Below are 25,119 nucleotides of genomic sequence, written 5' to 3' on the forward strand. Positions count from 1 at the left end.
GGGTCATCATTTTGGTGTACATTTCTCCGTCTTGCGAGTGTGACTGAGCGTGTTTCCAAACATTGACAATTTGTTTTTCTTGTGAATATTCCTATTTATCTTGTTCAGTTTTCCATCAGATTTTCTTAGTTACAGTTGAAAGGACAGTTAACACTTTCTTTGTTGTATATGTAAGTATATTTCCATTTCTGCATAGCATTTGTAGAGACAAATGGTCAAGATTTCTCTTAATGAATTCCAAGCCTTATTTCTGGTTGATGGAGGCCTTTTCCAACCAAGATATAAAAAGATTATTCTTGTCCACTTTTTGTGGACTATTACATGTGCATCTTTAATCCGGCTGAAATTTTATTGTTTTGTCTGGTCTGAAATGATATTCAATTTTATCTAATTTTTTCAGTGGATGGACATTCTACCCTCTCAATCCTTTTTATTGAATCCTTTCTCCATTATGTTGAAATGTCATTTTATTATAAGCCCTCAACATACTGGTCTTTGGTTCCAGACGTACTAATCTATTTGTCCATTCCCGTGGCAGATGCACCATTATGCTAGTTACTGTAACCTTGTAGCATGCTCTGGTATGCAGATTTTCCCTTTGTTATTCTTTTGTTTTCTTCAAATTTTCCTTTCACGTTTACTCTTTCTGGTGTACTTTTTAATATCCTTGTCAAGTTGCACCAGAAAGTCTAGAGAAGATCTGTATAGGAATTGCATTGCAATCACAGACTAATTTGGAAGAGAATTTATTTTCTTAAAAGATTGAGTCATCCTCTCCAAGAATATGGCATGATTCTCCATGTATTCAGTCTTTTCTTATGGAGTCATTTTGGTTAAGTTTTTTAGTTTTCTTCCTTGTTCTTGTTATGTTTCCCTCTAAGGGGTTTTCCAGTTTGGGCTTTAAGTGGGTCTAGGAATCATTCTTTCATTGTATTTTCTAATGGGCTATTGCTGCTGTAAGGGAAAGCTATTGATTTTTATGTATTGTGTCTTTGCTTATGTTTCTGAACTTTCTTTTCAGTTGATTTTCATGAAATTTCTAGGTAGAAAATTATATAATCTTCAAATGAAAATAGTTTATGCTCTTTCATTCCCGTGTTTACATCTTCTAGCTCTTGTTTTTCGTAGGGATGGTGTTTGCTCTAGTTTTGGCGGTTACCCTTCATCGAATTGGGAAAGTTTTTCTTCTTGGCTTCTTTTTTGTTTTAATAATCAAGAATGGGTGTTTAATTGTATCAAATGTGTTTTGGAGACATTTATTCAAGTAATCGTTTATTTAGTGATGGACATTTATAGTATTTCAGTTTTCCTTCATTATAGACAGTGCTACGATGAATACATTTATTCATATCTTGAACATATGTGAATATGTCTTTAGACTAAATCTCAAGAGTGGAATTTTTGGGACAAAGGGTATGTCATTTAACATGTTTATGCAGATCAGATTGCTCTTTATGAGCAAGCTACAAGAGTGCCAATTTCCCATGTCTTTGTTGATGTTTCTGTTGCTGAGTTCTACTTGCTGGTCTTATGGGGGATAATGGAAGCTTACTGTTTTCATCTGTTATTGTAAAAAAATATTAGATTTTTGGAGGTGCATTTCTGGAATAAAACCTTTATTAACATGATCTGCCTATTCTTTTACTATGTTGCTAAATTTTGTTAATATTTTAAGTTTTTAGCATTGTTCTTCATAAAGTTCTTAGGTACATGGGTTGTACGTGCCTGTGTATTTTCTCTCATTTTGTTTTTGTAGCAAAATTTTGTTAGCCTCATAGGTAATCCAGAAGGTTTGCTTATTTGCCTTGAAACAGTTAAGCAGTATGTAAATGACATCTTAATGTTATTCTGGAACTGGTCTATAAAATTATCTGAGCCTGGTACCTTTTAATGCATACATCTTAAACTACTTTTAAATTTCTTCTGAGGTTATTGCTCTACTTAGATTTTCTGTATCTTAGTTTTGTTAATTTTTATTTTCCCATTTTGTTTAGTTTTCTCTCATCATTTAAAATACTGTGTATATCTATTGTCTTGCTCTTTCTCATTCCTAAATTTGTCTAATTACATTTTCTCCTTTTTCATTGACTAACATACAGTTAGCAGTATTTGCTAAGTACCAGACATTGCTTTTTTTCCTTTGTTTTAAAATATTTCCAACTTCTATTTTAGATCTGGGGAATACATGTGCAGGTTTGCTACATGGGTATATCACATGATGCTGAGGTATTTGGGTACAATTGATCCCATCACCCAGGTAGTAATCATAGTACCAAATAGTTTTTCAACCCTTGCCCCCATCCTTCCTGTCTAGTCATTCCCAGTATCCATTGTTGCCATCTTTATGTCCATGAGTACCCAAAGTTTAGCTCTCACTTCTAAGAACAGGTAGTATTTGGTTTTCTGTTTGTGTTAATTCACTTAGGATAATGGCCTCCAGCTGCATCCATGTTGCTGCAAAGGATGTGGTTACATTCTTTTTATGACTGTGTAGTATTCCATGGTGTGTATGTGTGACATTCTTTATTCAATCCACTGTTGATGGGCACCTAGGTGGATTCCATGTCTTTGCTATTGTGAATAGTGCTGTGATGAACATCCAAATTCATGGATCTGTTTTGTAGAATGATATATTTTCCTTTGGGCATATACTCGGTAATGGGATTATTGGGTCTAATGGTGGTTCCGTTTTAAGCTCTTTGAGAAATCTTCAAACTGCTTTTCATGGTGGCAGAATTAATTTACATTCTTACCCACAGTGTTTAACTGTTCCCTTTTCTCTGCCGCCTCCCCAGCATCTGCTGTCTTTTCACTTTTTAGTGACAGCCATTCTGACTGGTGTGAGATGGTATCTCATTGCAGTTTTGATTTTCATTTCTCTAATAGTTACTGATGTGGAGTATTTTTTCATATGTTTGTTAGCTGCTTGTACTTATTTGAGAAGTATCTGTTTATATCTTTTGCCTACTTTTTAATGGGATTATTTTTTGCTTGTTGAATTGAGTTCCTTATAGATGCTGGCTATTAGACCTTTGTTGGATGAATAGTTTGCAAATATCTTCTCCCATTCTGTTAGTTGTCCGTTTACTCTGTTGACAGTTTCTTTTGCTCTGAAGTTTAATTAGGTCCCACTTGTCAATTTTTGGTTTTGTTGTAATTGCTTTTTAGGAGATAGCAATAAATTCTTTCCCAAGGCCTATGTCCAGAACGGTGGTTTCTAGGTTTCCTTCTAGGACGTTTTATAGTTTGAGGGCTTACATTTAAATCTTTAATTCATCTTTAAATCTTGAATATGGTGTAAGGAAGGGGCCCAGTTTCACTCTTCTGTATATGGTGAAACCCCGATCCCAGCATCATTTACTGAAATAGGGAATCCTTTCCCCTTTGCTTATTTCTGTTAAGTTCAGTCACTGATTAAGCTGAACATGTAGCAGAGAACAAGACTGACAGAACCCTGCCCTCATGGAACATGTTTTGTCATTCAATTGATCTGTAAAACAAGGTAAAAGCACAACTAAAACTTTATTTTTGTTGATCAGTTCTCCTACTTTTTCTTATTTCTTTCTTATATAAGAAATTTTAAGTGATAAAAAATTATGTTACTTTTGTGGTAATCTTTCCCTAGCTTTTGATTTGAATGCTTAAGTGTTTTTCAGTGTTTGTTTTCGAATCAGTTCATTTTTGGCTCATTTTTTTTTCCTCCAAGGGCTGCTTTGGCTATGCCCCAATGATATTGAATTGTTAAGTCCTGTCATGGTGCCTTGTTTCTATTTCTTTGCTCCTCTTCTTCTTTGTCACTGTTCACATAGCTTCCTACTTTGTTTAGGAAGCTTTTGTCCCCGGTCTATCTGAAGGCAAAGCTGCTATTTCCATTCCCAGGTAGTCCTTTAATTAGCATTGCTTATGGATGTCCATTCTGGTTCCCCATCTTCCATGACTCTGAACTTGGAATTTTTCTAGAGAAAAACTCACTTAGCCTTGCTTTCTCTCTTTTGGGCTGTAGTTTTCCCATCACCCTGATCTTACTTTCTCTTTCAGAAATAGCTTACTTTTCTGGCTTACTCATGATGTCCTTTCCTATTTCCTGTACTCCTATGAAGTTCTTTTTCTTCTATCTCTTCCATCATTTCAATGATACTATGGGAGGCTGGGGAGATAAATGCGAGTTGTTATGCTGCCATCTTGGACTAGAAGTGTAGATGGGATCTGGACTAGGTGGGGGAATAATAGCCTATGCTGAGGCAGAGGTATATAAAGTCTTTGCCCAGAATCATGTCCATCTTTTTTTTTTGCTCCTCAGGTTAACTTTGTGCTTTTTATTGGCATCATCGTTATCCTTGTGCAGAAACTTCAGTCTCCAGACATGGGAGGCAATGAGTCCAGCATCTACTTGTAAGTACCATTGTGTGGATGCCGCAGCTATTTCTGACAGCCACACGGGCCCTGCATTCAGGTCACAGGCAGAAGGCGGCTTTGCTGATAAGGTGGCCTAGCATTGGCATTTCCAGATCATCTGATTAAGTAGGCTTTAATATAGTTGCCCTTCCAGCCTTCAGCCAACCCAGGAGCTCCTCAGCTGCATGGCCGTCATATGGATGGGCCGAGAGAGACGGAGAACGAGGGAGACAGAGCCTGACAGATACTGACTAGGAAAGTCAAGATGGAAAACACCAGATTTCCTAGGGGAGTTAGGGATCTTGGTTGGTTAGAAGTTGAGTTTCCTTTGGGGTTCCTATTTCTGTGGGAAGCTCATGAATACCATTGAATACACTGTTGCCTGATATTCTCACCCCCAGTCCAGACTGTGGAAGTTGCCTAGTTTCCACTAGCAAGTCGGATGGACACATTCTCACTGATCTGGGTGTTGGAAGTGGGGTACTTTCCTCCACTGGCCCTAGGGGCAGCTCTGCCTCTGGCATCTGGTTCTGTTCCTTCAACTCCTTCCTTCCTTCCCGAGGAGCATCTGATTGGTTGGGGATTATTGGGTTAGAGGGCAGCCTCTTACCATAGAGTATAGGGCTTTCTCCACTTCCATGGCCATTTGATTTCCAAGAAGTATTTCTGGAGTCATGTCCCTAACAGCCTATCTTTGCCTGCCCTTCCCCACTTCTCTCTCTGTCCTGTCTCATATCTGAAATCAGAGCACCTTCCACCTCCCACCTCTGGCCTTGTGAATGGGAACATGACCAGCTGGTTGTGTGGGGTATGGGGACATTCTGATGCTGGGGAGGAAGGTTGGTGGCCCCCTGTGGTTTGCTGGAGGGGTGGATGGGCACACTCTGGTTCTGAGGGCAGTCCCTGGGGTCCATCTGTTGGTAAGGCAAAAGCCCTATGTGTGGCTTCCTCTGCTCCTTTGGAAGAAAGTGGGTGAGGAGGAGCTGAGGTATCTTCACTGGGTGCATGGTCCTGCCTTCATCAGAGACCCCAACCTGGGGTCACAACCTTGATGGCGGCCCAGTAGATGACAAGTGGGACAGTGAGAGATCCCAGTACAGGCCTCCCCAGGACCCCTTTTCTCAGCCATTCTCCAAGAGGGAGAGGCAGGAACTGCTGAGACCACATCCCAAATCCTTCCCTAAGGATCCTGGGGGCTTCCTCAGGGAGGAGGAGCTTGCTCTTGGTCTGTCAGTCTGTTCAGCCTGGGTACCTCCCCGTGTGGAAGCCCTTCCTCAGGGGTGGAGGACTAGCACAGGGCCTGGGATATTCAGCCAAGTTTTCTCTGCCTATACAATGATTAGACAGTAAGTTTTTTTTTTGCTGTCCATTTACTGTTTTTCTTTTCTTCATGTTTTACAAGCTTCCCACTTCTCTCTCAGCCCTGTCTCAATTCTTGTGTACACACACACACACACACACACACACACACACACAGACACACACATTATATAGCAGTAAATTATTTATCAATGTAAGTCATAGTCTTAGAGGCCCTGCACTGTGAGGTGGGGGGCCAGCCCTCTGCTACTATATAACCTGCCCTAAAGAAATCACTGCTGCCTTCATCTCAAGGATTTACAAAATAGGGCTCCGCTGCTCCCCTTGCCTTCTGTCTAGTGTTGGACACTGCCCTTTTGTCTGGCCTCAGTTTCTCCTGCTTGGGTGTGGATTGGGGCACACACTAACAGTTGTCTCCCATATTTGAAGCTGGCAGGGAGCTAAGTCAACCTCATCTTTCATTTGAGCTCTAGTGGTCTTGATTTCCTCCCCTTCCTGGTAGGATTTGTTCTAATGAGGACCCCCAATGTCTTCTCTTGGGGGTCCTCTCAGCTTTCCCTACTAAATAGGATATCATACTGAAGGCTGAACACACTTTGCCAGCTCAGACGTTCTGCTTTGGGCAACAAGAACCCCTAGGGTCTGGTGGGAAAGAAGTGTGAGCTAAGGTTTCAGGTTTCCCACAGACCAGGAGCTTTCATCTTATTAGGTCTTCCTAATGCATACAGAAGAACTTGCAATTAGCACATGGTTTATACAAGTAAGTACTGTATTAACCTGGGACATTTAAAAGAACCAGCTAGTTGGTTTGCTTCTGGCATTAAAAAAAATATCTTTTTGCAATCTCAGCAAATCCTTTTTTTTTTTTTTTTTTTTTTTTAAAAAGAGAAAGCCAAACCTCCGCTAGTCTTGAGCATCCATGATTAAAATCTCATGTGGATGAATTCTGTGAGCCAAGTGGGAGTTCCCACACAGGAGAGGGGATCAGCTTGATCCCATTAAGTCCAGCAGTACGTTTAAGTGCTTCCAGGGTCAAGGAGACCCTGTCAGCCAATATGAGTAGTAATCCAATTGACCATGCTGCTGAGAACTGTAGAGCACTTGGAAACGCTCATGACCACATCCATGCACATTTAACACTCGCAAACATCCAGTGAATCTGGTGGAATAAGTAAGCCACTGTTAAATAGAATCACCATTTTGCAGCTGAGGGAACTAGTTATCAGTGAAGTGACATGAAGCCAGGAGGTAGGAGGCAGCCGTGGCTATGGTGCAGGCAGGTCTTTCACTCCAAGCTGGACAACACCATCATCCTGTCCTCAAGGAATTTACAGATGGAAAGAGAGCATTAAACCAGTGCACAAAATTAGGCTTCTTGGAAGAGGAGGTCTCTGGTTCTAGCCTGTGTGAAAGCCCCCTCAGCCCAGAGTGCTTGGAAGAGCTGGCTTTGAGCTGGGAGGTGTCTGTTCTGGGAGGAGGGGAGGTGGAGAGGGCAGGGATTGGTGGCAGAGGGAGATTCCAAGGCTGTGCCGGAGTCACCTTGGGTACCAGCGTTATGTGTGGGACCGAGAAGCCCCTTCAGATCTGCCCACAACAGCTCTCCGGTTTTTTCCTCTTGTTTCCAGAACAAATTTAAACCCGCGAGTCCCCAAGAAAGCCCGAGAGGACCCCCTGCCTGTGCCCTCAGACCAGCATTCCCTCCCTTTCCTGTAGGTTGGTTCCAGCTGTTCAGGTGATAAGGGTTTGTCCTCCATAGATCAAGATGGTGTTCCTGGCCCAGCCTCAGAAGCACCTGTTGAGATCTGGGGCCTCTGCAGGGGGACAGTGGCACTGAGCCACCCATCCTCCCTGACCTGATGCTCCAGGTAGAAGCATCAGGTGTGGCTGATGTGTGGCTGGGGACAGGACATGGGCAGTGGGCATCAGGGTTGGGCCAGGGCTCAGCATGTGCTCAGGGTTGACTTGGTCTGGGACAGGGGTGAGGGCTTAGCCCTTAAGCTGGGGTTGGCACTCAGCCTCAGGCAGGTCTGGCCTAACTGGAGTTGACCTCTGTGAGCAGGTAACTGGTTCAGAAAGGGGAGAGGTGAGGCTTCCAGGGTAGACATTGACTGTTCAGGGAGGGCCTCAACCCCCTGCCTTGAAGTGAACTGGCTTTACTCCAGGGGTCTCCTCCCTGGAAGATAGGCATTGGAAGCTACAGCTTAGGTGGAGGAGGGAAAACCCATCTGTACTCCTGTGGGGTCTCCTTGGCCCCACTGGGAAGAATGCCCACATCTCTGAAGGTGGCTGTGCTGGGGCCAGGCAGAAGTGCAGGAAGGCAGCTTTCAGTCTAGGCTTCCTCCACAGCCAGAGCCTTCCAGTGCACACGGGCTCCATCTTCCACTTTCACGTACCTCCTTCCCTGCCGAGGAGCACCCGATCCTCAAAGTTCACTTTAGGGGCTGGCAGCAGCCAATCATTACCCTCATGTTGCTGAAAGAGAAACTAAGGCCCAGAGAAGGAAAATGGAACCACCTAAGATGACCCAGCAGTCAGTTGCCAAGCAAAACCTTGAGCTCAGGTGCCCAGACTTCCCAGCTGGGACCACTCCAGGCTGGCTGGGAGCATGGAGGGGTAGCTTGTCCTCGTGGTTGGTAAGGGGGTGGTGGTGGGCAGGAAGTTCCCCAGATCTGTGAGCTGTGCTGCTAGCTGGGGTGCCAGGGTGGTAGGGAGTACTTCTGGGAGTGGGCAGGGCTCTGGGTGTGCACAGCATTTTATCATCAAGAGAGATCCTATGGAGTGTGTTCAGCTCAGTCCACCATGTTCTGTGGACCACCACGTGGCCAGACCATGCTGATCCCTAGGATTGCAGACATGAAGATGACAGGGATGCTTCCTGCAAAGGGCTCCCTGCAGGCGTCTCTGTCTAGTGTTCTTCTGGGTTTTTCCCAGGGCTATAGCCCAAGTAGCCCTGCATACGAGGGCGATAGAAGCATTTCTGGAGTTTGGCCCTCAAAGACGCCATGTGCTGGATCGCTGGCTGACAGATATGAGTGCTGAGACATGGAAATGGCTGTGACCTTCCTGTGGACAACACAGTGAAGCCTTGGTGGAGCCAGTCCGGGAGGCCAAGGCTCCCCGAGTTGCAGACATGGAGGTGGACCCTGCACCTGTGATGGGGTCTCCCAGCTTCCCAGTTAGGCTGCTCTGCTGTCCAGACAGCCCCACCCAACACCCTTGCCTGAGCTGTTATTCTCTCTTGAATCCAGCCCAGAATTTATCCCATCAGCCAGTCTAGGCTCATCTCTTCTTCCTATTTTCTCTTTTCCCTAATTGTCCTGACTTTTCAGAGATTCTGAAATCTTTCCTTCTCCCACCCCTGTCTTGGCTTTTCTGCACGATTTGTTCTCTTTCTTCTCCATGAGTCCTTTTGTGCAGAGCCACTGAAGGTTTGGGGAAAGCCTTTTCCTTAGACCCACCTTCTTCAAGAGCCCTCCAGGGCTAGTCCCCCCCACCCCCGAAGCTGCTCCTTGATCTGCCCTCCCCCACCCCTAGCAGAGCCACACAACTTCACCAGGTACAGGGTTTCCCAGTGAACTTGTCACTAAATGGTCTTTAGAATACTTTCAGAGAAGTCTTTCTTTACCATAGAAACATCTGGGGTCCAAGAGGGACAGGAACAATCTGAAGCTAAAGAAAGCAGGGCTGCAGAGAACTTTAGAATTCGGAGTGAGAGTTTAAGCTTGACATGTAGGAGGCAACGGCTGAAGTTGGGGGTCTCTTGGACCCCGATTTCTGTGGTTTACCCAACCCCAGGTTGAGGGGTCCCCTGGCCATAGGAGAGGCTGACCTAACCAAGGTTTTTTGTTGTTTTTAGACAGTCTTGTTCTGTCGCCCAGGCTGAAGTGCAGTGGTGCGATCTCAGCTCCCTGCAACCTCTGCCCCATGGGTTCAGGCAATTCTCCTGCCTTAGCTTCCCAAGTAGCTGGGTCTACATGAGCCTGTCACCATTCCTGGCTAATTTTTTGTATTTTAGTAGAGATGGGGTTCTCACCACATTGCCCAGGGTGGTCTCAAACTCCTGAACTCAGGCAATCTGCCCACCTCGGCCTCCCAACGTGCTGGAATTACGGGCGTGAGCCCCTCCGCCCACCCTGAGACTAACCAACGTTTCAGCTTGGGCAAGGTAGATAATAAATTTGAAGAATAGAATAGCTGCTATTTCTGTACACCCAGTTAAGCTCTTTTAATGATTGAGAAAAACATACTTATTTGAGTCTGTCTCTTTGTATGTGTATGAAACAGACCTTTGACATTCATTGAGGAATCATGAAGAACCTTCTCAGATGAATACCACCTAACAGCACTTCTCAAGCTTTGGCATGCATGTGGGATCTTGTTAAAATGCAGATTCTGACCACAGGTCTGAGGTGGCACCTGGGATTCTGCATTTCTAAGAAGCACTCAGGTGGTGTTGGTGTTGCTGGTCTGGGGACCAGAGTCAGAGTAGCAAAGCGTCAAACCAAACCTCAGCATTTCTGTTCTGGAAAAGGGGATCTGTAGTGCCCACCTCACAGTGGGATATGAATTGTAGCTGTTGTTTATTGAATGAGAACCCCAAACCCATTATGAACAGATGCAGGGAGGCCTGGGCTTGCCCCATCTTGGAAATGTGACACAAATTCTGCCCTCAGCAAAATGACATGTCACCACTTGTCAGGTACCTTCAGGCTTACTCTTAAGGAGCTGGCATCACACAAGGCAGATCCTGAATGCCAAGGGTGTGGTCTCTGTATCTGTCTTCAATTTGCATCATGTCCAATCTGATTAATTCACTGGCCAGCACCAGGAACCACAGAGCCATGTGGTACCTGGGGAAAGTCAGCAAAGTAGCTATTCTCTTGCAATCGGAAACGATGACAGCTCTTCAGCTACCTCTGACACATCTGTTAGAGAAGGGAAAAGTGTCCATGGCTCGTGCCAGCCTAAGCCCAAACAGGACCATGGTGGGCTGGAGAGACCTCCCTGAGAAGGAAGGCCTGGGTACACCCAGGAGAATGTAGACCAGGACTGCAGCCTGGGCCCCCCTCCTTGAGGTGTTTTTTTCCCTGCAAACCATGGGGCAGTGCTGTCAGTCTTCAGTCCCTGCCCATTGAACTTTTATCAAGTCCAGCCCAGCACTCTCCCATAGAACTCCCTGCAGTGATGGAAGTGCCCTATGGCTGTGCTGTCCAATATGATAACCACTAGCCCCATGTGGCTGTTGAGCACTTAAAATGTGGCCAGGACAACTGTGGATGCGAGTTAATTTGGTTAATTTAAATTCAGATAGTCACATATGGGTAGTGGCCGTTGTATTGGAATAGTTTAGGTCTGGAAGAGTGAGCAATCTCTTCAATCTGACTTACCTCTGCCCCCTATGTATGTGCCGATTCTGAGTTGCTGGGGGGCTCAGAGGAAGGAAGCTATGGACCAGAGGAGAGGGAGAGGGTAGAGAGGAAAGACCAGTGGACACCCAAGTTGACCCCTTCACAGCCAAGCCCAGAACTGGCCTGATTCAAGGCTCAGGCTGCCTGTGCTGGGCAGTGCAGAAGGTCCGCAGTGTGAGTTTCCAGTTCTCATCTTGTTGAGTGGGACCTGGACGAGACTGTGCTCTAAGCTTATAGCCAACTCTGGAGGCAGCCTCTGGCTCCCTGTGTGAGACCCAGCCCAGGCCACCTTCTGAATACACGTTTCCTCTAAGCCCACCCACCTATCACTGGCCCCAGTGTGACTGCTTCTGTGTATGTGCGTGTGCGGCCATGCACACTCATGTCCACGTATAGGCGTGCATTTCTTTGTCCAGAGCTGCCCATGTCTTGGCCCTCGGCTCCCTCATTCTCCTCCACATGACTGCCCTGGCCCTGTTTCCATACCCTCCTCTTTTCTGCCTTCCTTGTAAACTGAGTGTCTTCGCTGCCTGGTGCCCCCCAGCTGACAGAAGTGCTAATCTTGTCACACCCAGCAGCTGCGTGCAGAAATGCTACTGCAAGCCACAGCGGGCTCAGCAGCACTCTTGCAAGATGTCAGAACTGTCCACCATTACTCTGTAAGTGTGCGTGGCCCAGGCTGTGGCCGGGAGTCCTGACGGGGTGGGGGACGCATGCTGCCACTGCCGCTGCTGGAGGACAGTGGAGAGCCGGCCTGTGCCTCCCAGCCCCAACCCATTCCCAGCTATTGCATGTTGGTGTCTGTGTGTCTTGTGAGTTCTCTGCAGCCTCGTGGTCATGGGGTGGGTGGGTAGGGCGTGGGTTTGGAGCTGCAGCAGTTGTGGGTGCTTCCTGAGGAGGCAGCAGCCCCGCATTCTCTGCCGCTGCTACCTGGTGTGTGGTTGTCCTCAGTCCCCAACTTCTCTGAGCTTCAGTGATTTCAACTGCAAAATTATTTCTAAGAGTCTTAGAGCCTGAGTTCATATAGACCTTCCCCTGCACAGGGAAGGGAACTTCACTCCAGTGTTCGCGGCACTTTGTGAGTGAGTCAGCATTAACTCACTCAATCCCCATGACTCTATGAGCTGGGTCCTTGTGTCATCACCATTTTACAGATGAGTAAACTGAAGTGCTGAGAGATGACTTCACTCACTCAAGGACCCCCTAATTAACAGAGGGAGGATTTGAACCCAGAGAATCCTAAGCACTTTGCTCCAAAGAGTCTATGGCTAGAATAGCAGACTCAACTTGGACGTCCCTTTTATTAAGGGTGCCTTTGTCCTCCTGGGCAGCCCACTGTAATTTTGGGCATCTCATATGCCCTTATTGGTATTTTAGGACTCTTCTGCCCATTGCTGTCTCCTCAGGGCAGGAGGACAGAGGCCTGGGCCCTGTGTCATTATGGATAGTGGCTCACATCACATGTTCCCATTCCAAGACCTCGATCAGCTTAGAAGTACAGTCCCAGAACCCCGGGCTCTAGAGATCCTTTGTCCCTACTGCCTCATCTGCCAAAGGAGTCACCGGAATGTCCTGGCTCCCCAGAAGAAGTCCCCAACTGTTCTGGGGCTGCTGCAGGGATGCTGGGGAGGAACAGTGTTGGCCTCAGACTGTGCCGTGGGATGCCCTTGCTACCATCCCTGCACCCACCTTGTGGCTGGGAAAGGCCTGAAAGGTCAGTTTCTCACACTCTGAATCCATCCCATGTGATGCCACCACAGAAGCTGGAGAGATTTGACCTCTTGGTTTCCAGGGCCCTTTTCAGACTGCAGGGACAAGTACTTGGAAGTGGTCCCTCCTGTGGTAACGGAGGCCAGGAAGGGGAAGGCAGGGGCCACAGGGAATGTTCTGAGGCCACCTTCCTTTCCTGGGCTCCTTCACTAGCCAGCTTTTTAAAAGTAGCCCCTATGGTTAGGGCCACAGAGAAGTCCCCAGGACATCCATGTCCTCTGGCCATTTTCCTATGCACTCCTGACTTTCATTCCTTCTACAAACATTCCGTTGCCTTCTGGTGCCAGGCATGGGCAACCAGAGATGAATAAGACCCGAGTGCTCAAGAGAGAATTCCGTTTTGAGAACACTGAGGCTCTCATGCTAGGCCTGTGTGCTGTATGGATTTCTTCCTGGAACAGGCATTTTCCCAGCATCAGCTCCCTGCCACAGATAAATGAGGCACCACCCCCACCTTCAGGGAGCTACCGTCAGAGACAGATAAGACGAAGGCTAGAAGGATGGACCGGTCAGGATCACATCTGGGCTCAGCACAGACCTGCTCAGATCCTGTTGGCCCTTGTCTGTGAGCAGGGCGGGAAGGGATGGGCACACAATCACGGTCCTCCTTCCTTTCCAGGCTGAGCTTCCTCTGCCTGAAGATCTCCTCGGGCTGCCCCTCCTCCCTCTGTGTCTCCTCCTTCCTTCCTTCCCCTCTCTCAGTGTAAGCTAGGAAGTCAAGGGCCTCATGCAGACTCCAAGAGTTCAGCTTCTCTAGACCTCCAGAGCTCCCGTGTTCAATAGAACCTTCTCTTCCAGAAAAGCTGGATGAGGGAGAGGGACATGTGGTATAATTGCCCCAAATCAAACGGCTGCCTGATGCCTACTGTCCATATCCTGGGACTTAGCTCTGATGGAAGCTGGGAAGGCTGATCCTCTGGAGGAGCTGGCAGGGTGCAGCCTGGGGACAGGCCACATCTGCAGGACAAGGCTGACCTCTCTGGGGAGACCCACAGGAGCCAGTGTACCCACTCTGGGAGAACCCTTGGGAGCACCCCCCATAGATCAGGTCCCGCAAGTTCACATGGTCCCAGTGTCCTAGCTGTGGGCTTCTGTGGCCCTGTGCCTTCACAACAGAGTCCCCCCCTGCTGTCAGCCTAGGGCCAGAGGCAGGCAGGCAGGCAGGCAGGCAGGAGAGCCCCAGGAGAGCTGCCTCAGGAGATACTCTCTAACCATTCCTCCCCTGCCTGGCCTGCTTCAGAGCAGATATTCTCCTCCACGTTTGTCTCAGTTTCCCGGAAACAGGCTCCTCCTGCCCAGATGGAGATTGCCGATGCCCAGGGTCAGTAAGTTCCTCTTAGGATTCCTCCTGAGTTTCTTCCTCTGTGGTCCACTCACTGTGCCTTCCTTCCCTCCCTGTCATCAGCAACTCCCCAACATTTGGTGAGTGTCTGGGCTAGCCCCAGACTCTGAAGAGCCAACTGTTTCTGTGGCCCATCGAGGGCTGCTCCTTTCAGGCACAGGGGGCTTCCTTCCAGAACAGGAGAGGCTGCTCTGCCTGAGCACCCCGTGTTTCCCTCAAGCCTTCTCAGTCTGATCCCTGTGTTTTGTCCTGATTTTGCTTTTCCCAGGGGTTTTACATGTCACACAAGGGGTCCTTGTAAATCATTTTCAGTGGTTCTACAGGCTACTGACTGTGTGGCCTGCAGACTGTGGATGCCCCCCACCGCCAATATCCCAGAGAGTCCTAGCAGCCCAGGACACTTGCACTGGAAGAGAATGCTGACGGGTCTGTGGACAGGGGACCCAGCTCGGGGAGAGAATAAAGGACTGGGGCCGAGTTCTCTGCCCTCCATGGCTCTGGCCCTGAGCCTTGGAAGTGCCCAGAACAGATGTTTTGCTTTCTCCTGACAGGCGGCTGGCTCGGTCCACCCTGCTGCTCATCCCACTGTTTGGAATCCACTACACAGTATTCGCCTTCTCCCCAGAGAATGTCAGCAAAAGGGAAAGACTCGTGTTTGAGCTGGGGCTGGGCTCTTTCCAGGTAGGTGTGGCCCATGGGGAGGGCAGGACTCACTGGGAGCCAGGGCCGGGTTGCTCACCCGCAGCTGGTGCTGGAGCCTCTTTAACCTGGATTGTGAAATGAGTGCTAGAGTAGAGGTGATGAGGGAGCCCTGTCTGCTGTCCACCCGTGGGGCTCCTGTAAGAGGACACACCAGTGTCTGGCCATCACTGCATCTGAGTATCCTGAGACAGCTGCCCCGCTCTCAGCCCCCACCCTGGGCAACCTGAGATGGTACCTCCCAGCAGCCTGGGGTTCAGGGTGGAGAGGCCTCAAGAGCCCAGCGTGTCCACATCCTGATTTCAGCTTTCTAGGCCATGCACTCCTGGAGTTCTCTCCTACCCATATCTAGGTCCCCAGCAGAGAGCCCAGCAAGCTGCCCAAGTGCATGAGCAAACAGACGTGAGTGAGTGAGGGAATGAGAAGCTGGCAGAATGCTGCCTGTGTGCCTGGAGGAGTGAATAGACTGGAAATGAGTAAGGGGCTAGGTGAATCACAGTGAGGAATGAGCCGGCGGGAACAGCAGTAGGCGGATCAAGGCAGGGGCAACTCCTGGAGTGTCCAGGGAGAAAGCACATCTCCCTAAGCCAGCTGTTTGAATTAGGATTTGATCTTCATGGTCAAAGTTACTCTCCATATCTGATTTGACCTTCTCTACCATTTTAATTCAAGGCCATTTAACCTGGCCCAGGTTCTTAGTCTGGTGAGACTGAGCATGGGTCTCACCTGAGACTGGACTCACGGGCTCATACCCAAAGCCCCAGCCCAGGAGTCAGAGCCCAGGGCTCCTGTCCCTGTGCTCGCTGACCAGTTTTGGGGTCTTTGAGCTGTCATTCTTCCAATACCTTCAAGCGACAGTACAGAACACAGCGATCACAGGGAACTAATTTGCAGTATTCAAGAAAATGCTCCTGCTTTGTTTGGTGTAGATTTAAAGACCATAGCGAATAGCTAAGTGCATACTCTGTGCAAAGTACTTGCTCACTCTGTGTGGTGTTCTGCATGGCTGTGTATGAGTATCTGGCCCAGGGAGGGCAGATTGAGGAGATGGTGGACAAGGATAGCATAGATCTGTTTTGTTCTGGAAGAGTCCTACCCTCAGAAGCCTGCAGGCTGGTTTGAGCCAAGAGAAATTCTAGGGCATTCAGGGAAGGTTTCTTGTAGAAAGTGGGGTAAAGCTGGCCCTTGGGAATGGGAAGAATTTGATCACGGGAATGTGAAAACCAAAGCTAGAATGTATCTGTGGGACAGGACTTGGCCACCAGCCACGTGGCCTTATGGGTGTGCCCATCTTGGTAGAGTAGAAGTGTCTCATCTTACCCCAGCAGGTGCCCCCATCCAGATCATGGTATCTTCTTGCTTCCTGGTGTCACCCCCTCCATGCCCCAAACAGCATTTCAGAAGCTCCTTTGCAAGCATCCTCAGGCTCATTTCCTCTATTCCCAGGGCTTTGTGGTGGCTGTTCTCTACTGTTTTCTGAATGGTGAGGTAAGACTTTGGCCCACTGGCTTCTTTGCAGTGGGGGTGGGGGTGGGGGTGGGGCTTTCTGGGGAGCAGATGGGAAAGCCACCTGTTGGCCACATAGGACTAACTCCTCAGACAGGGCTCTGCCAGGCTCCCAGCACTGCGGGGAGGGGCTGCTCACACAGCTACCGGCATTGTGTGGTACCAGGGCCTCCTGACGCCCACACCCTGTGCTGGAATCCATCCCACTTTGCCTGCTGTGCAGCTAAGGCCCCACCTGAAGAGCAAAGCTCCTGGTAAAAGCATCAGCTCTGCTGAGCACAAATCCCCTGGAGACGGTCTCCCTTAACACACTCCGTGATGAGGAGGAATTGACAATAAGGAAGGGCGGGGCACAGGACACAGGACCTACAGGTCATGCTGTAGGACCTACAGGCAGAGCTGCTGAGCCAGGAGCTGTCCAGCACTCGGGGCTGCCCCCAGCTGGCTGACTAGCCAGGCCCAAACTCCCCTGGTAGAGTGGAAACTGAGGATTTGGAAGAGACCCCAGGGAGAGACCTGGAACTTTCTAGTAATACTCCATTTCCAGCGCTGTGGTCTGAGGGCTCCCTCTAGCCTGTTGGAGTGAAGCCCTTGAGCACAAGGTAGAACAGAGATGCTGGGGAAGGGGTGGGGACTGAATGGCTAGGGTGGGCTTGAGAGTAGTCAGGACCCTTTGCGCCAGAGCTTGGGTCTTAGCTGCGTCACCTTGCCAGGCTCCTCCCACTTTTTGCATCTGAGGAACAAAGAGATTGGGCTCTGTGATCACCCAAACAACCTACAACAGAAGGGTCCGATTAGGACAAGGAGAGGCAGAAAGGGCCCTGCAGGTCGTGGCCGGGAGAGCTCAGAAGTGTAGCTTGTTCAGAGTCTGCAGTGGAAGCAGGAGCTAGAACTGGAGAGGGTGGGTGCAGGCGCTGCCTCCAGTTGTGCAGTCTGTGCACTGCACAAAGGTACTTGGCTGAGAAAGTACATGGAGGCTGAGACTTGGCACGGCCCCCACTCACCATGCTAAGAGCTACCTGGGTGTGTTTACCCAGAGGGGTGCGTTATTTAGCGGTTCCCAACCCTGATTACCCAGTGGAGTCGCCTGGGAAGCTTTAAAACAATACCACATCTGGGTTCTGTGCAGAGATTTTGATGTAATTGTTCTGGGGTATGGCCTGGGCATCTGGAATTTTTAAAGCCCCCTCACAGGTGATTCTAATGTCTAGTCCACTCTTATGGCTCAGCCAAGAGTGGCTGTCCTTCCCTGAGCCGCCTGCCCTGCTTGCTAAAGGTTCTTTGAAAGACCTGATGCACTCATCTCTGCCTGGCCTGAAAACAGGAAGCCGTTAGAGAGTCTTGCTCAGCAAGTGGCAGGGGAAGGGCTGTTCAGGTCAGCTCCTCAGAGCCTGCCCATAGCTGCTAAAAGCCCCCCATTGGAGACCTTGAGGGCTGCAGGCTGCAACTGGGTAGTGGGAAGGGTGCTGGGGGTGGCAGTGCCAGCCTGGGAAGGGCCCCAGGCCAGGACAGGGCCTGGAGGCTGGAGAGGTGGTCTACCTGGAAGTGACCGCCCAGTTTGCTTCCTGCAGGTACAAGCAGAGATCAAGCGAAAATGGCGAAGCTGGAAGGTGAACCGTTACTTCGCTGTGGACTTCAAGCACCGACACCCGTCTCTGGCCAGCAGTGGGGTGAACGGGGGCACTCAGCTCTCCATCCTGAGCAAGAGCAGCTCCCAAATCCGCATGTCTGGTCTCCCTGCTGACAACCTGGCCACCTGAGCCGTCCTCCCCTCCTCCTCTCCTCCATCCACAGGCTGGGACTGCAGGCAGGCGCCAGCCCACGCATGTTCGCGCCTCCTCCCTCCCCTTGGGCAGGCCCTGGGCGGGAAGCTTGCCTCCCCGAGGGGGAGAAGGAGGCAGGGCACAGACTAGGATTGCCCCCTCGTTTTGGTACTGGGCCCACCCACTGTGGTCCCCTGGGCCCTGACCCCAGACATGTAAATACTCCTCAAATTTGGAGAAGTTGTCCCATCCCTTTCCCCTTTGCCCCAGTGTCCCTTCTCACCTCCAGCCAGGTCTCAGCTCCACCCATCTGCGTCTCGGTCAGCCTCAGCGATGGCCTGACCCCAGCTGTGAGGCCTTGTGAGCTAAGGCTGGAGAGCACTTGCCTGTGGGAGCTGGGGTGGTACCTGCCCCAGCAGTCCCCTCATCATCTGATTTTGGATGTGACCCCTCGAGCGTGCATGCTACCGTGGGGCTCTTCTCGGTCCTGGGCCCAAGTCCCTGAAGCCCAGCAGAGGGCCAGCTCGGGTGGCCGGAACGCCCCTTGGTGCACATATCCTGGCACTCGCCCAGCATCTTGGTGTCTGGGTGCTCAGCTCCTGGGTCCCAGGGCAGTGGGACAGCTCCAAGGCTCTTCTCATCAGAGACTTCAGTTTGGGTGGGGAGTCTGTAGGTCAAGGAAAGTTCTGGTGCTTTTCATTTGATCCAAGAGGAGCTGAGAGCCAGAAATGTGGCTGTGATTGGGAAAGAGACACAGTTTGGGAGACCCATGGAAGAAAACCTTTGCCATCTGCATTGTTTTAACCCCAGCTCAAGATGGGCGGGGTTCTTCTAGTTACCTCCCGCCCACCTCTCCTACCCCCATGGATGCCTTCCAGAAGCTGTTTCCAACCATGCCACCACAGAGAGCCCCTAAGCCCTCCTCATTTCCCCTAAGTCAAAGCCATGACTAGGATGAACCAGCCGCCTGCCTGTGATGTCAGTGCATCCTCAATCACCTTTCGCCTCCATGCGCCTGAGTCGGGGGCCCAGGGCTCTCCCACCCCCACCCCCACCCCCACGGATGATAAGGTGTCCCAGACACCAGATCCTTGGGCCTGGACTCAACTATTGAAATCTGAGACCTCTGCAAAGATGTCCCTTGTATGCCCTTGATCTTGACTCACCCTGGACTACTAGGGTGTCAGGAGGAGAAGCTGCACCCACCATGCCCATTCTGATGGGGCATTTGCTTCCCACCACCTGCCCCTGGGCCCCCAGCTGCAGGTTGCAAACCCTCAGCCTGAGAATGTAAAATAAGGCAGTGCCCAGCTGGGGAGGTAGAGGGAAGTGCTGGAGCACATGGTCCCTGTGTGGCCTAGTTTTCCACGTCAGCATTTGGTGTTACTCCTGTCCAAGTTCTGTTTGCAGACTTGTCTCATGATGTTCTGGAATGCTTGGGGACTTTGGGTGGAAGAGGATTGTTACTTCATTTTATGAAGAGGAAGGGGCCTGGGGGACTTGGGAAAATGTTTCTGGAGAGGCTTTCAGAGTGGCTGGAAAAGGATCTTATTGCTGTAATTTAGAGAGGAGCCCGTGTCCTTGGCCAGTCAAATAAGTCCGAGTCTTTGGCAAAGCCCGAGGAAGAAAGGAGGTACCTGACCTTTCCCGGGCATGCTTGATGACTCAGACTGATCATGGAGTGTGCAGTGGCCCTTCTACCCTGCACCTGACCTCATGGTCCCCTCCGCCTGCACTAGTGTGTATTACTGAAGCAGCGGTTCTGTGGCCATCTTGCACTTTGGACACTAACGGGGCTGGGCTGCCTGGAAGGAGCCATGGACTGGGGTTCAGGGAACTACACTGTACCCCAGTTGTGTTCAGACTGCTATGACTGTGAATACGTTGCTCCCTGCCCTGTACTGTGATTTTCCAGTTCAAAGCCAAGGCAGGTAAAAGGGCATGCATCATTGTGCCTCATATCAGGTTCGAGAGAGAGAGAGAGAGAGAGAGAGAGAATGTGTGTGTGTGTGTGTAGAGGGATGAACAGAATGCCATTTATTTCCCTTTCTTAGAAATGGACCTTCTGTCCCTTCCATTTGAACACCACAGTGGAAGCTGGTGGACTAGAAGGAAGAACTAGGTCACGGACATTTGAACAGGTGCCCCGGGCCTGACGTACAGTCAGTCATATATACCTGGCTGGGATGTGGTGGCTCCTCCAGATCCAAGGAGCAGCCCCTGGGGATGGACCCCACTCATTCATCAACACTCCCAGCAGCAGGTCTGTTTCATTGTGGAAGAAGAAACTTTGGCATTATAGAGACATCATCGCAAAACAGCAAAAACAAAATCAACCCTGAACCCAATGCACTGTGCTGCTTCCTGAGCCCTGGCCCTGTGTCCTCATAGAGGTTGCTGGTTCCTATTCTCTGGTTTTTCCTGTCTGAATTTTTGCCAGTCTTGTGAGCAGATGTACCTGATGTATTCTGAGTGTTCCAGGAGGTTCTGGCCATCAGGGTCACAGGCAGTAGGTGGACAGCATAAGGTCTGTGTAAAACTCTCCCCTCTCTGACCCTGTCTTCAAATCTGTAAAATGGGCAATAAGGCTAGATGATTTGTATATAGCCCAAAGCATCTCTGGAACCGTCTAAACACCAGCCATCTACTTGAAATGGGCCCCAGAACTGTGGTATTTGCCTGGGCCAGGAAAGGCTAAGAAATCCCGTCATGTGAAGACAGCGTGAGAGACTTGGGAAAACTGGGGCTGGGGAGGAGCAGCCTTGTCAGACTTCATCCCTGTTGAGACTCCATTCCTGGGAAGGGGGTTTTCATTTTGTGCAATCCTGAAGGACCAAACTCACCCACAGGGGCTGAATTGGGATTATATAATGCCAATCATTCTTGGGATGAAGAAATCTCTTTCCCTGTCACAACTGTCCAGCAAGGGAGTAGGCAGAGAGTGTCAGGGCAGGACTCTCATCCTGGTGGAAATGGGATTCCAAGTCAAGGATGCTGAGGCTGTCAGGGAGCCAGAGAAGGGGTCTAAGTGTGGAATGTGGGTGGCTGTTGTTCAGTGGCCCTGTGGTGGCCCCTAGCACTGCAGACTTAAGGACTCCCCACTTAATGCTAAGCCACATTCTCTGTGCCAGTGTGTAGCTCTGTTACCCTGCTTGACACATCCAGTGGCTTACAGTGACTCCTAACTCAGCCCCCTCCAAGCTGGGTTCTTTGCTGAGCAAGGCCAGGGAACTAGAGCGAAGCCGGAGGCTTGAGACACACCTGTATGTACAATCCCCGTCAAGGATGCCCACTCACCTCTCTCATCTGACCCTCACCTTTTGTGGAAGGGAAAGCTCAAGGGGTCTCTTTTTGAGTGATAGTCTTGCCTCCTTCATGGCTACTCCAAAGTGAAGCCAGCAAGTATTAATACTTTGTTATCATAAAGTCTTCCTGGAGCCCAGGGACCACGGAAGTCAGCTAGAAGAGCCCTGACCAAGGAGCAGGGACTTGGGCTTCAAGCTTTGCTCCTGGCTTGTGTGACCTTGACTCATTCTCCTTATGTCTTTGAGGAGGCTTACAAAATGCTAAAGCTGGGAGGAATATTGGACATCTGTAGGTCAAACCTCCCCATTGGGCTGACGAGGAAACACAGCATGGTGCCTGCCACCATGGTGGGATCCAGTATGTTTTATAAACCTGAGTAAGTGGCTCACATATATGCACAGCCCTACACATGAGCAGAATGTGACACTCAAAGCAGCCATGCAGTATATATGTAACCTTGCACAGGAGAGGGGCTCTGGTGACAGAAGGTTGTCCAGGACTCTACTGTGGGAGAAGCAGTGGAGTCAGTGTGGAACGGGGAGACCTACTTTTCAACCCTGGCTTAGCCACCTGCTCTGTGATCCAGGGCTTACTTTCTTTGGGCCTCGGTCTTCTGAGTAATTGGGAGGACATGGTTGACATTGTTAGTCCCACAGGCCAAGGATACGGTTGAGATGAGATGGCTTGTATGTGAAAAGATTTTAGAAACAATACAGATGGAGGCTTGTTACTGGGATGAAGACGGCTGAAAGGGACTCCTTGCTGTCTGCCTACTGCTTCGAGCCCTCCTGAGTTAACTTTTGCCCCATTTGTAAAACCACCAGCATCAGGAGTAAGGGGGAGGCCAGATGGCTCAGATGGACACAGAATTCTAGCTTCATCTGCATCAGCTGATTCAGTTTTCTGTTGGGATCAGAGTGAGCATACTTCCATATGGGTGATAGCAGTATTTCCTTGCCACTGCAAGGAAACTTCAGGATCTGGGACATTTCCCAAGTGGGTGTTGTGTCCATTCCTCCTTCTTCTGAACTCAGTCTTGGGATGTGTCTGTACTTGGCTATATGTGTCTTATCTGATGTCCGTCTTCTGTAGCTTTGCCTCTGTCAGGGCTAGAGTGGTGCAGCCCCTGGCGTCTCAGACATGGTTCCTGGCTCACTCACAGGAGCTGGACCAGCCTGAGTTTCATCTCCCACAATAAAGACAAGCCCCACAGACCTTACTGCTACCGCTGCCGCCATTAATGCTGTGCTCACAATCTTGTCCAGGATTTTAAGGATGTCACACTGCTGTAGATGACTCAATAAATGTTTTACCATTTTTCCTGGTGGCTGTAACTTGGCAGAAGTGGAGGTAAGGGAGGAAAGGAGGTGGAAGGGGAGAGTACTACTGCCCCAAATTTGACCATCCCAGAGTAATCTAGTCTACAAGGCCGAGTGGCCTTTAAGATTCCAAAGGAGAAATATGAGAGTGGGCCTGAGTGAACCTAGGATGGACTTCAAAAAGTAAATTAGAAGTCTTGGCCTCAAAGGATCTCCAGGGATCATGGAAACTGAGTGGAATCATGACCTTCATCCTGTACCTCGGGAGTACCTACCAGATATCCCAAAGCCTTGACTGCAGGGAGCATTTCATCGTAGGTAACTACAGGTACACCCTTGGCTTCCAGGGTCCCATCCCCTAATACTTCTGGATATTCTGAGCCACCAATCTCAGCCAGACCAGATAACCAATTCAAAATAATCCTCATTTCCTCAAGGTTCTGTTGACTGTCATTATCCCAGTGTCCATTTTCATGTTGGTCATAATGTTCAGTTGCTAGCAACAAAGATAATTCTGACTAAGACAGAAAAGGAGTTTATGAAAAAGGCATTGAGCTGGTCATAGAATTCTCATAAGGTTGGAGAAACTAGAAAAGGTATCTGAAGCCATATCGTACCACATGACTGATGACAAAACTGCTGCCACTGTTGCTGCTGCCACCCCAGTGATGTCTCATCCATGCCAGGGACGTGACCTCACAATTATTGCCACCTTTGAAAGCAGAGAGGTTTGCTGCTGTTCTATCAAATCAGATTCTATTTTCAGTCCTCTTCCTCAAGTTGCCCACTTCCGAATCAAAGTCTCACGTAACACCATTGGATTGCTGTGTCCTTACTACAAGGAAGACTGGAAATTGGACTTTTCTGGATTCTACCTGGAGAGTCAGGCTCACAAGCCCGGAGATTTTCTAAACATAACAATAAAATCTTGGGAATAAATGCCTACTCAAACCGGCCTGAGGTCTACATCAATGCAGGGCCAGCTTTCTTCCATGATCAGGTGGTCCACTCTGAAGAAGTCAATGGAAAGATGGATCTTAGCCCCAATAGCATGTGAGCCCTGCAACCAGCTAGCACTGTATATGTCACCAGAAGCCCCCAGGTGTCCAGGGGTTTGTTCCCAAGCTGGGATGCTGGTTCTGCTTTCAGAGGCTGTGTCTGCTCCTTTTTCTCCAAGTCCACCTCTTCTTTTAGTTCTAAAGGAGATGACCAGGCTATGTTATATGACCCACACTTAGCAGATATTTTGATCTGCTTCCAAAATCGAACTTATGCTCAAAGGCTGAAAATTAGTCTCCTTGTGTGTCAGGAGCAGCCAGCAGAGCCTACAGAAGACTTCCCTAGTGTTTAGAAAAATATTATTTTCACTGAAGTGACCCTAATGAATTGAGCTGCCATATATTTTGTTCTTTGAAAGAGGACACGTCCAAAAGCTAAGGTAAGAGCCAAAAGTTAGTTGAAGGGCTTGACTTTCACATTAAACTTGAAGGTTTTGGGAACAGTGAAGGTCATCAAACTCCTTAGTCCATGTGAACGTTTATTAAATCCTGTTTCCTCTGTCTTCTCCCCAACATTGATGGACTAAGCCCTCATTTCTCCCAAGTCCCTCAAAAAAATGCCTTGAATCTTGGCTGTTCCTGATGATGCTGTTTTGCTGGTACTGTGTGTAATTCCTCTTGGGAACCCAGTGATTCTTAGACATTATCTTGTATTAGACTCACCTAAGGGGCTGTTAAAACACAGATTGTGGGACCCACCCCCAGAATTTCTGATCCAGCAGGTCTGAGGTAGGGCTGGACCATTTATATTTCTTAAAGGTTCTCAGCTGTGGCTGTTGTTGGTCTTGAGAGAGCACTTTAAGATCCACTGTTCTACAGGTTCTGACTGAGGGCACTGGAAGGGCATCATAGTCTCTTGTCTGTGAATCCTGGGCCTGGGCAATGATTACCTTTCCAGGAGGCAGAGAACAAGCATAGACATTTGCAGCAGGAACTTTAATTTCCTTTTTTCTCTCAGACTACTGTCTTAGAATAGAAAGCAAAGAGTTCCAAGAGGAAATCAGCCTGCAGATGTCCATTCATCTCAACCAGCATAAGTATCAGACCATCTCTGAATCAATTGGTATCAAGTTCAGTGAGAGGACAGCAAAAACTCCAATAAAAAGTGGCTTAAAGCAGACACAAGTTTACTTCTCATATGAAGTCGGAGGTAGACAGTCCGCAACAGGTGTTGTGGCTTTGTGGTGTCTCAGAGGACTCAAACTTCTCTTTTTATCCTCCATCTTTAGCAGG

General features: G+C 49.1%; 1 protein-coding gene across 9 annotated transcripts in view; it reads left to right on the plus strand.

Moving 5' to 3' along the window:
• Positions 1-22,830, plus strand: part of ADCYAP1R1 (ADCYAP receptor type I) — a 56,761-nt gene extending 33,931 nt beyond the window's left edge. For 3 of the 9 annotated variants that reach the window (XM_037737946.1, XM_037737947.1, XM_037737949.1), the window contains 6 exons: positions 4,301-4,392; positions 7,341-7,424; positions 11,702-11,782; positions 14,787-14,916; positions 16,381-16,422; positions 18,012-22,830. In XM_037737946.1, the coding sequence (XP_037593874.1) occupies positions 4,301-4,392; positions 7,341-7,424; positions 11,702-11,782; positions 14,787-14,916; positions 16,381-16,422; positions 18,012-18,200 (618 nt within the window). In that variant the 3' untranslated portion in view covers positions 18,201-22,830. Of the gene's footprint in view, positions 1-4,300; positions 4,393-7,340; positions 7,425-11,698; positions 11,783-14,786; positions 14,917-16,380; positions 16,423-18,011 lie in introns of all 9 variants that reach the window. The other 6 variants (XM_017527122.2, XM_017527124.2, XM_037737948.1 and 3 more) reach the window with 5 other exon arrangements.
• The last annotated feature ends 2,289 nt before the right edge of the window (positions 22,831-25,119 follow it).

Source organism: Cebus imitator, unplaced genomic scaffold, assembly GCF_001604975.1.
Source record: "Cebus imitator isolate Cc_AM_T3 unplaced genomic scaffold, Cebus_imitator-1.0 Scaffold45, whole genome shotgun sequence".
Taxonomy (NCBI): domain Eukaryota; kingdom Metazoa; phylum Chordata; class Mammalia; order Primates; family Cebidae; genus Cebus; species Cebus imitator.